The sequence below is a fragment of the Psammomys obesus genome, unplaced genomic scaffold (genome assembly GCF_907164565.1).
Source record: "Psammomys obesus unplaced genomic scaffold, mPsaObe1.curated_primary_1811, whole genome shotgun sequence".
NCBI classification, from domain to species: Eukaryota; Metazoa; Chordata; class Mammalia; order Rodentia; family Muridae; genus Psammomys; species Psammomys obesus.
The window spans coordinates 19098602-19112380 of NW_026596040.1; the positions used below are offsets into that span (position 1 = coordinate 19098602).

At 37.1% G+C, this 13779-nt stretch overlaps 1 protein-coding gene across 2 annotated transcripts in view; it reads left to right on the plus strand.

Annotated features, from left to right (window-relative positions):
• The window catches only part of Slc12a2 (solute carrier family 12 member 2), a 78396-nt gene that overhangs the window by 25949 nt on the left and 38668 nt on the right, over window positions 1-13779 (plus strand). For both annotated transcript variants that reach the window (XM_055622601.1, XM_055622602.1), the window contains exons 10-13: window positions 1359-1510; window positions 11440-11547; window positions 12732-12855; window positions 13544-13645. In XM_055622601.1, coding sequence (XP_055478576.1) covers window positions 1359-1510; window positions 11440-11547; window positions 12732-12855; window positions 13544-13645 — 486 coding nt within the window. The remainder of the gene's footprint in view (window positions 1-1358; window positions 1511-11439; window positions 11548-12731; window positions 12856-13543; window positions 13646-13779) is intronic.

Genomic DNA, 13779 nt, shown 5'->3' on the forward strand with positions numbered 1-13779 from the left:
ATGACTTACAGGGACAGAGAACCACCAGATGCTTTGCTGAGAACTTATTCATGACAGTGAATCAGAAGTCCATGTAAAGTTTACCTGCAAGCTCACATTTTATTTACACATTTGAGATATATTTTCATGTGGAAGTAAATTTTATGCTTTAATATTAAAGTTTTAAAGAATTGGGAGGCCCAGGCAATCCCTCACACACTACTGTCCATGCCCCTATTCATTCTCACACCAAATTTTAAACTCTGAATTTATTAATGTCACAAGAAGAGGTTTCCATGCATACCTAGTAAGAATACTGTAATTTTACCATATTTTTTTTCATATTTTCTTCAGAAGTAGCAACAGAACTCTATTTCCAAATTTTATAGCTATTTCTTAGGTAATTTTGAAATTTGAACAAAAGTTAGAAATGCTAGCAGTACCATGATGGTCTATATTACCTTTTAAAAATTATTTTGGATTTAATTTATTCTTAATATATAATTCTGAAATTGATTTGAGAAAACAAATATGTATATAAGCATACTAATTTAACAAAATGTGTGTTTCTCTAAAACGTTGAAGTATACTTATATACTATATAGCCTAGCAAAATAAAATTTATTTTTAATTTAACTAATGGCATAATTGATTATATTCCAACTTTTAAAATAATTTGTTGTCACTTATACATTTCTGCTTTGGTCGGAGCCTGTGGTGCTGCTAGACCTCATGTCACTTCATTCCATCTGTACTCGGGAAGCAGTGGGGTTGCCCCTTCTTCCTGGTATTCAGGAGTCGGGCCAGTGAAGAGCTCTGCACCAGTGGGTGTATAACTAGTTCAAAGCACCTAAAGATGTCAGTGCAACCACACAGACGTAGTGCAGAATCCTGGTGCTCAGCAGACAGAAGCAGGGTTTTCTCTTTAATGTGTGCAGCCTGGGCTAGACAGTGACTCCAAACAAAGAACCCAGGCACCAGCCTTGAAAGTATGGCTGCTTACAGGCTGATTAGAATCACAAGGCTCTTTTCTCTTTCCAGTCCTGTAAGAGCTCACAGGTGCATTTAGCCAACATGGTTGAAAGATAGAAGAAAAAAATAACAAAGTGTTCTGTAATCAATCCAATCACAAAAATATTTATACAAGGGGTTTCCACCATTTCTGGAAACACACTTTTTCTTTATAGGTTTAGTTTAATTATTTAAATTTTAGTGTCCCCAAAGCTTCTCTTACTTCAATCAGAGTAAGGTTATATGTAAACATAGTGTATTCTGTCATGAATGTGTACCTAGACAGTATTGTGATTTCTTTATGAATGGATGTATAATTTTAAGAGGAATGCAGATAGGAGTTATTCACATTGTTCTTTGTGCTTCAGGTTCTTGTGTTGTTCGGGATGCCACTGGGAATGTTAATGATACCATTACAACAGAGCTAACGAACTGTACTTCTGCAGCCTGCAAATTAAACTTTGATTTTTCCTATTGTGAAAACAATCCTTGCTCCTATGGACTTATGAACAACTTTCAGGTATGCACTGAGTTTATAGTATATAGACGTTTTGTATTCATCTAGGGATTAGACCCCTATGAAATCTATGAATTTAGAATATAGCTGTACATTAGAAGGGAAGACAGTTGTTACTTTCTGCCCCTCCTACTAAACTGTATCAGCACTAACTAGGCAAATGGAAAACCATGAAAGAGTAAATAAACTGTTCATGAATAAAACAAAGCCCTTAAGAGTTCGCTTTTCTAGTAGTGTCCATAGCATGTATACATGCAGCTACTGGTATACTTCAGAAAGGAAAATGTGGAAATTTTATATGTAAAACATAATTAATAAAGTAGTGGGAATCTGAATATTTTTGGAACTTAATATTTATAATTGTAAATATTTCATAATATAACTTTTTGAATAAATTTTAATGGCATTTTATTTTTCAGTGTATACTTTCAAGCAATTTATTTGTGTTAATTGTAAGTGCTGGATTCAATTATGTCATACAAGTTTGTGTTTTCTACTCACAAGATTAGGCAAAATTATAGTAATGAAAATATTCATGCTAAGCTAATGATTCATGCCACTTCTGACATTGATATCATGAATAAAAGATACAAACGTTGGCCTCTCTCCAGTACTGAGAATGCTAGTCAGATTTTTATGTTTCCTAGAAATAAAAAGCTATGTTCTTTATGATCTTGTATGGACTCATTTGAGTAAAGCTCTATTTTAATTTAAGTAAGTGAAACTTTTTTGTTTTTTGAGACAGTTTCTCTGTGTAGCCTTGGTCATCATGGACTTGCTTTGTAGATCAGGCTAGCTTTGAGCTCACAGAGATCTGCCTACCTCTTTCTTCTGAGTGCTGGGATCACAGGCATAAGTAAAATTTGCAATGCCGAGCTACCACGGGCCACATCCGAGCAGAAGTTCTAGGTTATATCCATAGATGGTCCTTGGTTGAGTGTCAGTCTCAGAAAAGACCCTGTGCCCAGATATATTTGGTCCTTGTAGAGCTCCTATCCTTTCCATATCATACTAACTTCCCTTCTTTCATATGATTCCCTGCACTCTGCCGAGGGTTTGGTTATGAGTCTTAGTGTCTGCTTTGAAACACTGCTAGGTAGAGTCTTTCAGATGCCTTTTGTGGTAGACTCCTGTCATAAGTTCAATGCACATCCCATTTGTCTTTCTAAATGAGGATTAATCACCTTCACCTGTGTCCACTTTCTTGATTTTCTTCTTTAGGTGTGTAGATTTCATTATGTTTATCATATCTTGTAGGTCTATATAAGCGAGTATATACCAAGTTTGTCTTTCTCCTTCTGGGATACTTCACTCAGAATGATCTTTTCTAGATCCCACCACTTGCCTGCAAATTTCATGATTTCCTCCTTTTTGATTGCTGAGTAGTATTCCATTGTGTAAAAATACCACAATTTCTGTATCCATTCCTCCGTTGATGGACATCTGGGTTGTTTCCAAGTTCTGGCTATTACAAATAAAGCTGCTACGAACATGGTTGAACAAATGTCCTTGTTGTAACCAAGTAGTTTTCCAAAGTAAGGGGAACACGGACTATTTCTAACAGGATCTCAAGGGCAGGCTGTTTGACCCCCCCCCGCCCCCCAGGGGAGGAGCAGTCTGTTAGGCCACAGAGGAGGACTTTGCAGCCAGCCCTGAAGATACCTGATAAAACAGGGTCAGATGAAAGGGGAGGAGGTCCTCCCCTATCAGTGGACTTGGAAAGGGGCAGGGAGGAGACCAGGGAGGGAGTGTGGGGTTGGGGAGGGAATGAGGGAGCGGGATACAGCTGGGACACAGAGTTAACAAAATGTAACTAAAAAGAAAAATAAAATAAAACAAACAAACAAACAAACAAACAAAACACATTAACTGAAGATTATGGGACTTCTATCCCACAATCTCAGCTAACTAATATCTCAATTTCAAATTTGCCAACTTATGGATTCTATTCATGGGGCAGTTTATTATCAGCAGAAATAAAACATTTTATAAAGCAAAAATATACTATAAGCCATTTCTTAAATGTAAATAGGAAACAAATTATAACTTTTAAAATATATCCCGCGGTGAGAAGCATATAAATTCTTCTTTAGGTAAAAAAATACAGTGGACCTAATGATTATAATGGGTACATTAATGAATAAAATAGAAAACAAAGAAAAAAAAATTTGCAATGCCATGGGAAAAAATGCAAAATGCTGATGATGGAGGAAATCCTGTGTTATTTAGAGAGTGAGAATAGTTGCTATAATATGTATGTAAACATTGTAAGTTACACGCTGCCGTAGTGTTCTGCTGCTGTGAAGAGACACTATGAAAGAATGCTCATAAAGGAAAACATCTAATTGGGGGCTTGCTCACAGCTTCAGAGACTTAGCTCCTCGTCATTGCGGTGCAGGGCCTGGTGATCCTCAGACACAGACAGACAGGCAGACAGACACTAGGCCTGGCCTGGTCTTTTGAAACCTCAAAGCCCAACCGCAGCAGAACACCTCTTCCATCAAGGACACACCTTCTAATCCTTCCAAATAGTTCATCAACTGGGGAATAAGCATGCACATTTATGAACCTATAGGGGCCATTTTCATTCAGGCCACCACAGATACCTATTGTAAAGTCCAGACAAGACTCACTTTATAATGCTCTTTTTCATAGAAATGACTTCATGCTTAAAGGAGTAGAGATCCCATGCAGTTACGAATTTTGGGATATCATGCTGGCTTTAAATTTTGAATTATATATGTTTTCTCTTGTTATATTTTTTTTGATATCCTGTGACACCTTTGACTTATGCATTGCATGATGAACCAAGTGTGAGCTGCCTCTTGTTTATAGCTGGTCTCTCACACAGCCTCTGTTTTTTTAATTTTATTTTTTCTTATCAGTTACCTTTTTATTAACTCTGTACCCCAGGTGTATCCTGCTCCCTCATTCCCTCCCAATCCCACCCTCCCTCCCTCATCTCCACCGTGCCCCTTTCCAAGTCCACTGATAGGGGGGGACCTCCTCCCCATTCATCCGATCCTGTTTTATCAGGTATCTTCAGGACTGGCTGCAAAGCCCTCCACTGTGGCCTAACAGGACTGCTCCTCCCTTGGGGGGTGGGGAGGTCAAAGAGCCAGTCATTGAGTTCCTGTTAGAAATAGTCCTTGTTCCCCTTACTATGGGAAACCAATTGTTTACTGAGCTACCACAGGCTACATCCGAGCAGAGGTTCTAGGTTATATCCATACATGGTCCTTGGTTGAATGTCAGTCTCAGAAAAGACCCTGTGCCCAGATATCTTTGGTCCTTGTGGAGCTCCTATCCTTTCCCCATCATACTAACTCCCCTTCTTTCATACAATTCCCTGTACTCTGCCGAAGATTTGGTCATGAGTCTTTCTATCTGCTTTGAAAACACTGCTAGTTAGAGACTTTCAGATGCCCTCAGTAGACTCCTGTCATACGTTCAATGAACATCCCATCTGTTTTTCTAAATGAGGATTGATCATCTTACCCCATATCTGCTCTCTTGATTATCTTTTTTAGGTGTATAGATTTCATTATGTTTATCATATCTTATAGGCCTATATAAGTGAGTATATACCATGTTTGTCTTTCTCCTTCTGGGATATTTCACTCAGAATGATCTTTTCTAGATCCCACCATTTGCCTGCAAATTTCATGATTTCCTCCTTTTTGATTGCTGAGTAGTATTCCATTGTGTAAAAACACCACAATTTCTGTACCCATTCTTCCGTTGATGGACATCTGGGTTGTTTCCAGGTTCTGGCTATTACAAATAAAGCTGCTATAAACATGGTTGAGCAAGTATCCCTTTTGTGTAGTTGAGCAAACTTTGGGTATATACCTAGCAGTGGTATAGCTGGGTCTTGAGGAAGCACTATTCCTAAATATCTTAGAAAGTGCCAGATACATTTCCAAAGGGGATGTACCAGTTTACATTCCCACCAGCAGTGGAGAAGAGTTCCTCTTTCTCCACAACCTCTCCAGCATGTGTTGTCACTTGAGTTTTTCATCTTACCCATTCTGGGTATGAGGTAAAATCTCAGGGTCGTTTTGATTTGCATTTCCCTGATGCCTAATGACGTTGAGCATTTCTTTAAGTGTTTCTCTGCCATTCGATATTCCTCTGTTGAGAATTCTCTGTTTAGCTCTGTTCCCCATTTTTTAATTGGATTACTTGGTTTGCTGCTTTTCAGCTTCTTTAGTTCTTTGTATATACTCGATATTAGTCCTCTGTCAGATAAAGGGTTGGTGACAATCCTTTCCCAATCTGTAGGCAGTCATTTTGTTTTGATGACGGTGTTCTTTGCATTACAGAAGCTTTTCAGTTTCATGAGGTCCCATTTATTGCTTGTTGCTCTTAGAGCCTGTGCTGTTGGTGGTCTGTTCAGGAAGTTGTCTCCTGTGCCAATGAGTTCTAGGCTGTTCCCCACTTTTTCTTCTAACAGATTTAGAGTATCTGGTTTTATGTTGAGGTCTTTGATCCACTTGGACTTTAGTTTTGTGCAAGGTGATAAATATGGATCTATTTTCATTTGCATGTGGACATCCAGTTGGACCAGCACCATTTGTTGAAGATGCTGTCTTTTTTCCATTGAATGGTCTTGCCTTCTTTGTCAAAAATCGAGTATTCATAGGTGTGTGGGTTTATTTCTGGGTCTTCTATGCGGTTCCATTGATCCTCCTTTCTGTTTTTATGCCAATACCATGCAATTTTTATTACTATTGCTCTGTAGTACAGCTTGAGATCGGGGATGGAGATACCTCCAGATGATCTGTTGTTGTACAGGATTGTTTTGGAGATTCTGAGTTTTTTTGTTTCTCCATATGAAGCTGAGAATCTCTTTTTCAAGGTCTGTAAAGAATTGAGTTGGTATTTTGATGGGAATTGCGTTGAATCTGTAGATTGCTTTTGGCAGGATGGCCATTTTCACAATGTTAATCCTACCAATCCATGAGCACGGGAGATCTTTCCATCTTCTGATATCTTCTTCAATTTCTTTCTTCAGAGACTTGAAGTTTTTCGCAAACAGGTCTTTCACTTGCTTGGTTAGTGTCACCCCAAGGTACTTTATGTTATTAGTGGCTATTGTGAAGGGTGTTGTTTCCCTAATTTCTTTCTCGGCCCTTTTGTCTTTGGTATACAGGAGGGCTTTGATTTTTTTGAGTTGATTTTGTATCCTGCCACTTTTCTGAAGGTGTTTATCAGCTGAAGGAGTTCTCTGGTTGAATTTTTGGGGTCGCTCATGTATACTATCATATCATCTGCGAATAGTGACACTTTGACCTCTTCCTTTCCGATTTGTATCCCCTTGATCTCCTTTAGTTGTCTTATTCCTCTGGCTAGGACTTCAAGTACTATGTTGAAGAGGTATGGAGAGAGTGGGCAGCCTTGTCTTGTCCCTGATTTCAGTGGGATTGATTTAAGTTTCTCTCCATTGAGTTTGATGTTGGCTATAGGCTGTATATTGCCTTTACTATGTTTAGATATGTGCCTTGTATCCCTGATCTCTCCAAGACTTTAAACATGAATGGGTGTTGGACTTTGTCAAATGCTTTTTCGGCATCCAAGGAGATGATCATGTGGTTTTTCTCCTTCATTTTGTTTATGTGGTGGATTACATTGATAGATTTCCATATGTTGATCCACCCTTGCATGCCTGGGATGAAGCCTACTTGGTCATGGTGGATGATATCTTTGATGTGTTCTTGGATTCGGTTTGCAAGTATTTTATTGAGTATTTTTGTGTCAATGTTCATAAGAGAGATAGGTCTGAAGTTCTCTTTTTTTGTTGGGTCTTTGTGTGGTTTAGGTATCAGGGTGACTGTCGCTTCATAGAATGAGTTTGGTAATGTACCTTCTGTTTCTATTTTGTGGAATAGTTTGAGGAGAATTGGTGTTAGCACTTCTTTGAAGGTCTGGTAGAATTCTGCGCTGAAACCATCTGGCCCAGGGCTTTTTTTGGAGGGGAGACTGTGAATGACTGGTTCAATTTCCTTGGGGGATATAGGGCTATTCAGTCTTTCTACCTGATCTTGACTTAATGTTGGAAGATGGAATCTATCAAGAAAATTGTCCATTTCATTTAGGTTTTCAAATTTTGTGGCATATAGGCTTTTGTAGTATGACCTTATGATTGTTTGAATTTCCTCAGTGTCTGTAGTTATGTCACCCTTTTCATCTCTGATTTTGCTGATTTGGATAGATTCTCTCTGCTTTTTAGTTAGTTTGGCTAAGGGTTTGTCTATCTTGTTGATTTTTCTCAAAGAACCAGCTTTTTGTTTCATTGGTTCTTTGAATAGATTTATTTGTTTCTAATTGATTGATTTCAGCCCTGAGTTTGATTATTTCCAACCGTCTGCTCCTCTTGGGTGTATCTGCTTCTTTTTTTTTTAGGGTTCTCAGTTGGGCCATTAAGTTGTTTGTATGTGATGTTATGGTTTTGTTCTTGCAGGCACTTAGTGCTATGAACTTTCCTCTGAGCACTGCTTTCAGTGTGTCCCATAAATTTGGGCATGTGCCTTCATTTTCATTGAATTCTAGGAAGTCTTTAATTTCTTTCTTTATTTCTTCCTGTTTTCTCCTGAGGTTGGTCACTGTGTTTATGCTGGTGTGTGTCTGTCCTCTTATTATATGTTGTGGACAGCAGTAGTATCACCACTATTTTATTCATTGTCACTATGTTTTTTCTACTCCTGCTTCACATTAAAGTGATAAGGTTTGGAAAAATATTAAACTGGAAAGCCAGAAATCTAGTTGGCTTTTCATGTAGTATTTCTTGATACTAAACATAGGGCATTGATGTGATTTGTGCAGAGGACAATGCAGCCAGAGAGTCGAGCCTGAGGTTTCCCTGCGTGAGTCTGGAGGAGTACCCTCATGCATGTGCACTCTCAGAAAGTGTTTAAACACAACACAGACAGGGGAACACAATGTAATGAGCTTAACATACATGCTACCTAACTTCATTTGGCTAATTGTGTTTTCATTATAACTTTTCATAGCCAAGATTATTTAGAAGTAAAATAGAATTCTACCATAACCTTTTGTCTTTACGTATTTTTACATTTAACTGTTAAGTACTTTAAAAAAAACTTCATGTCCACAGTACACTATCAACCCCATAAAGATAAACTATCATAATGTAGTACACCTTGACAAGAGCTTGGACCTCAGTCTGACTTACTGTCTGAGGCTGAGAGGAATGGGTTGCAGAATGGAGAAGTGTGGTCAGTGCATTGCAGAGAATGGCAGGAAAAAAACAAACAAACAAACAAACAAAAAAACTAATTGGTTGAAAAACTATGTCAACCAAATATGGCAATCATTTTTGAGAGCTGGTTTGGAAAAAAACCCAAAACCTGTTTTAAAGTGACCAAGAAAATGAGGGCAACTGAGGCAGTTTGATTGCTGACTAGATATGTGATACTCTGAAGGAATGGCCAGATCATTAAGCTGGGGCAATGGCTTTAGCTATAGTTTTCAAAAGTCTTACCTGTTTGAAAAAAAAAAAAAAGTTTTACCTGTTAAGAGATACCTATCAAACCTTTGAACCTTTATACATTAAAAATCTAAGATTTGCTTTACAGAAGCTTTTCAGTTTCATGAGATCCCATTTATTGATTGTTGACCTTAGAGCCTGTGCTGTTGGTGTTCTGTTCAGGAAGTTGTCTCCTGTGCAATGAGTTCAAGGCTTTTCTGCACGGGTTGAGTGTGTTTGGTTTTATATTGAGGTCTTTGATCCACTTGGACTTTAGTTTGATACAGGGTGATAAGTATGGATCTATTTGCATTTTTCTATATGTAGACATCCATTTAGACCAGCACCATTTGTTGAAGTTGCTATCTTTTTTCCATTGAATGGTTTTGGCATCTTTGTCAAAAATCAGGTGTCCATAAGTGTGTGGGTTTATTTCTGGGTCTTCTATTGATTCCATTGATCCACCATTCTGTTTCTATGCCAGTACCATGGAGTTTTTAGTATTGTTGCTCTCTAGTACAGCTTGAGATCAGGGATGGAGATACCTACAGAAGATCTTTTATTGTAGAGGATTGTTTTAGCAATTCTGGGTTTCTTGTTATTCCATATAAAGTTGAGAATTTTTCTTTCAATGTCTGTAAAGCAAAGGACACTGTCATCAGAACAAAACAGCAGCCTACAGATTGGGAAAGGATCGTCACCAACCCTATATCTGACAGAGAGCTAATATCCAAAATATATAAAGAACTCAAGAAGTTAAACAGCAACAAATCAATTAATCCAATAAAAACATGGGGTACAGAGCTAAACAGAGAATTCTCAATAGAGGAATGTCGAATGGCAGAGAAACACTTAAAGAAATGCTCAACATCCTTAGTCATCAGGGAAGTGCAAATTAAAACGACCTTGAGATTTCACCTAACAACCATCAGAATGGCTAAGATCAAAACTCACGTGACAATACATGCTGGAGAGGATGTGGAGAAAGGGGAACCCTACTCCACTTCTGGTGGGAATGTCAACTTGTACAACCACTTTGGAAATCAATCTGGTGCTTTCTCAGACAATTAGGAATAGTGCCCCCTCAATATCCAGCTATACCACTCCTAGGCATATATTCAAAAGAGACTGAAGTAAACAGCAAGGACATTTGCTCAACCATGTTTGTAGCAGCTTTATTTGTAATAGCCAGAATCTGGAAACAACCCAGATGTCCCTCAACTGAGGAATGGATACAGAAACTGTGGTACATCTACACAATGGAATATTACTCAGCAATAAAAAAAAAAAAAAAAAAAAAAGGAAATCATGAAATTTGCAGGCAGATGGTGGGAACTGGAAAAGGTCATCCTGAGTGAGGTATCCCAGAAGCAGAAAGACACACACGACATATACTCACTCATAAGTGGATATTAGATATATAATATAGGATAATCCTACTAAAATTGGTACACCTAAAGAAACTAATCAAGAAGGAGGACTCTGGCTAAGATGCTCAATCCCCATTCAGAAAGGCAAAGAGGATGGACATCAGAAGAGGGAGAAAACAGGGAACAGGACAGGAGCCTACCACAGAGGGCCTCTGAAAGGCTCTACCCTGCCAGGGTATCAAAGCACCTGTTGAGATTTACAGCCAAACTTTGGTCAGAGTTCAGGGAGTCTTAGGAAAGAAGGGGGAAAGACTAAAACCTGGAGAGGACAGGAGCTCCACAAGGAGAGCAACAGAACCAAAAAATCTGGGCCCAGGGGTCTTTTCTGAGACTGATACTCTAACCAAGGACCATGCATGGAGATAACCTAGAACCCCTGCACAGATGTAGCCCATGGCAGTTCAGTGTCCAAGTGGGTTGCATAACAATGGGTACAGGGACTGTCTCTGACATGAACTGAAAGGCTTGCTCTTTGATCACCTACCCCTGAGAGAGGAGCAACATTACCAGGACACAGAGGAAGACAGTATAGTCACTCCTGATGAGACCTGAAGACTGGGACCAGGGGGAGGGAGAGGAAGACCTCCCCTGTCAGTGGACTTGGTGAGGAACATGAGGGGAGAAGGAGGTGGCATCTACAGGGGGGATATAAAGTGAATAAACTGTAATTAATTAAAAAAAAAGTTAAAAATCTAGGATTTGTTGCAAAAATGATGCAGGATTGGCCCAAGTTATCTGTGGTTGAAACCTAGTGATGGGTAGTTGATGGTTCGTTTTCCTCTTTTTTTCCCCTGCAATCTGCATTTGAAAATTTATAAGAGAAAAGAATATTTTAGTGGTAAATCTATTTTAACAATTTGTAATTTACTTCTCATTGCTATTATTTACCAAATCATTAACAAATGATTTTATTGTTCATTTTCATTATTGTGACATAACATTGTGACTACTTAATACTCTGTTCTTTTTCAAATCATTTTTATGACGTATTTTCCAATTCTGTTTTACTTAAGGTGATGAGCATGGTGTCAGGATTTGCACCATTAATCTCTGCAGGTATCTTTTCAGCCACACTTTCATCAGCATTAGCGTCTCTTGTGAGTGCTCCCAAAATATTTCAGGTAAGTATTTTCATATTATTAAATTTTTTATTGAAGGGAATATTAAAATAGTATTTTAAATTTTGGATTGTTGCTATATTCAGATAGGTTACCTTTATCAACCTCATTTGTTTGATATGTTTGCATATACATATATCAAAATTGGTATAAATTTTATGTATATAAATGCTATGTAGATCTGTACAAACATTTAGAATTTTCCCACTGTCAAGGTACATGCTTTGATATGGCTTTTTAGAAAGGATGACTTATGGGTCTGGAGAGAGGGCTCAGCAGTACAGGCTTGTAGGGGATCTAAATTTAGTTTCCAGTATACTGGTGGCTCATGCCTACCTGTGATTCCAGACAGATATACATTATTGAAGATGAGAAAATAAGTGTTTAGAGGTGAAAAGGGTGGGTTTTGCTTCTTGACATACTTAGCCTAAAAGTACAGGATTCTTGTCAGTAATAGGAGTGCAGTATAAGACTCCAAAGCAAGAGTAGTAAATAATTGTTTCAGTTAGCATGATGCCAACTTAAATATTTTATGTGGCTCATATTAATTGTCGTGGGTGCAGTGATAGCTAGAATGAAATCTGCTTCCTGCAGTGATCATTAAGCAGCTAATACTGATTTAATACTTACTAAATCATTTTAATTGCTGTGTGACATAAATGTTGATTTTCTACCAGTGTTCTTAATATTGTATTTATAGCCAGCAAGTACAGTAGTGGTATTGGTTATAATTTTTAAGGTAGTAGCTATTAAGATTTGATAAAAAGTGGCTAAACTTTATATTCTAATTTTTAATCTGCTTTTAAGTTTCAGATTTGGACTTGGTTTTCTTAGAGCTATAGGCAGACTGTATCATATTTGCCAACTTCCAGTTTTCATTTTATTTTATTCATTGTATTTTATTTGAATGTGTGCTTCTCTGGTCTTCATAAGTAGCATTTTAACTTGGGTTGGGGGAAAGACAAAATCTTAAGCAGTGTTATAAACCAACTAGCCTTCTGCTATTTGAACTATTTGCATGTCTTTATAGTCTGTAGATAAAACACTATGAGACAGAAAACAAAAAGTATCAGAAATGACTCAGCTTGCATTCATGTTTAATTTACTTTAACTGTTAGAAAATTTGTATATCTTAATTTTTCTGTATTTCATTTTAATGTTTGTATTTTTTGTTTTTTTTGGGTTAGGCTCTATGTAAGGACAATATCTACCCAGCTTTCCAGATGTTTGCTAAAGGTTATGGGAAAAATAATGAACCTCTTCGTGGTTACATCTTAACATTCTTAATTGCACTTGGATTCATCCTAATTGGTTAGTTCTATGAATGGTATATCATGTAGGTTTTGCTATATTTATAGCATTAGCTATAATCATGAATATTATGTTATTAACAAAATGTCCCTTGCTTTAGTGCACGAAATTCCTTTGTAATAAAAAAAAATACTGCAAAAATAGTGCCTGATATTATTTATTAAAATTATTGTCATTATGTAAAATTAGGGACAGAAGAAAATATACTTGTTTTCTTTTTTTGTTCTTTCTTTCTTTTTTAAGATTCATGTAGCCCAGGCTGGCTTCTTGTTATTCACTATTGTAGCCAAAGATAATCTTAAATTCCCGATGGTCCTGCCTCTGTTCCCAAGGACTAGGATTATAGGTATATATAATACCCTTTTCCTAAAATATTCATGATGATAATATAAGGAAAATGATACTAGTGTACCCCTAGTTTACTAGACAGAGGTAATACCTCTGTCTGATGTATGTAAAGCTATGGATCTTTCACTGTTACTGATAACATTAGACTTTCTATATTTTGTGTCGTTGTTAAATTACTTGAATGTGAAAATCCGATTATGCCTTCAATTGTAATAACAAGATGTAAATATCAATGTATGGTAGATTTAGGAGTGTTTATGATGCTATTTAAAAATTAGAACTATTTCAATTTTAAGTTTGAAATACCATTAAATCTATTTTTTGTTTTTTCTTTTTGCAGCTGAATTGAATGTTATTGCTCCAATTATCTCTAATTTCTTCCTTGCATCTTATGCATTAATCAATTTTTCAGTATTCCATGCATCACTTGCAAAATCTCCAGGTAATTTTACATTTCAAAAGTTTGTATGTATTAATAGCTTTGATTTCAGAAGAAACAAAATTTTTACTGTTCTAAAATTTAATGTATCTGAATTTAGTTTATTAAGGTTGTCTAATTTTATAGTTAAGTCAAAT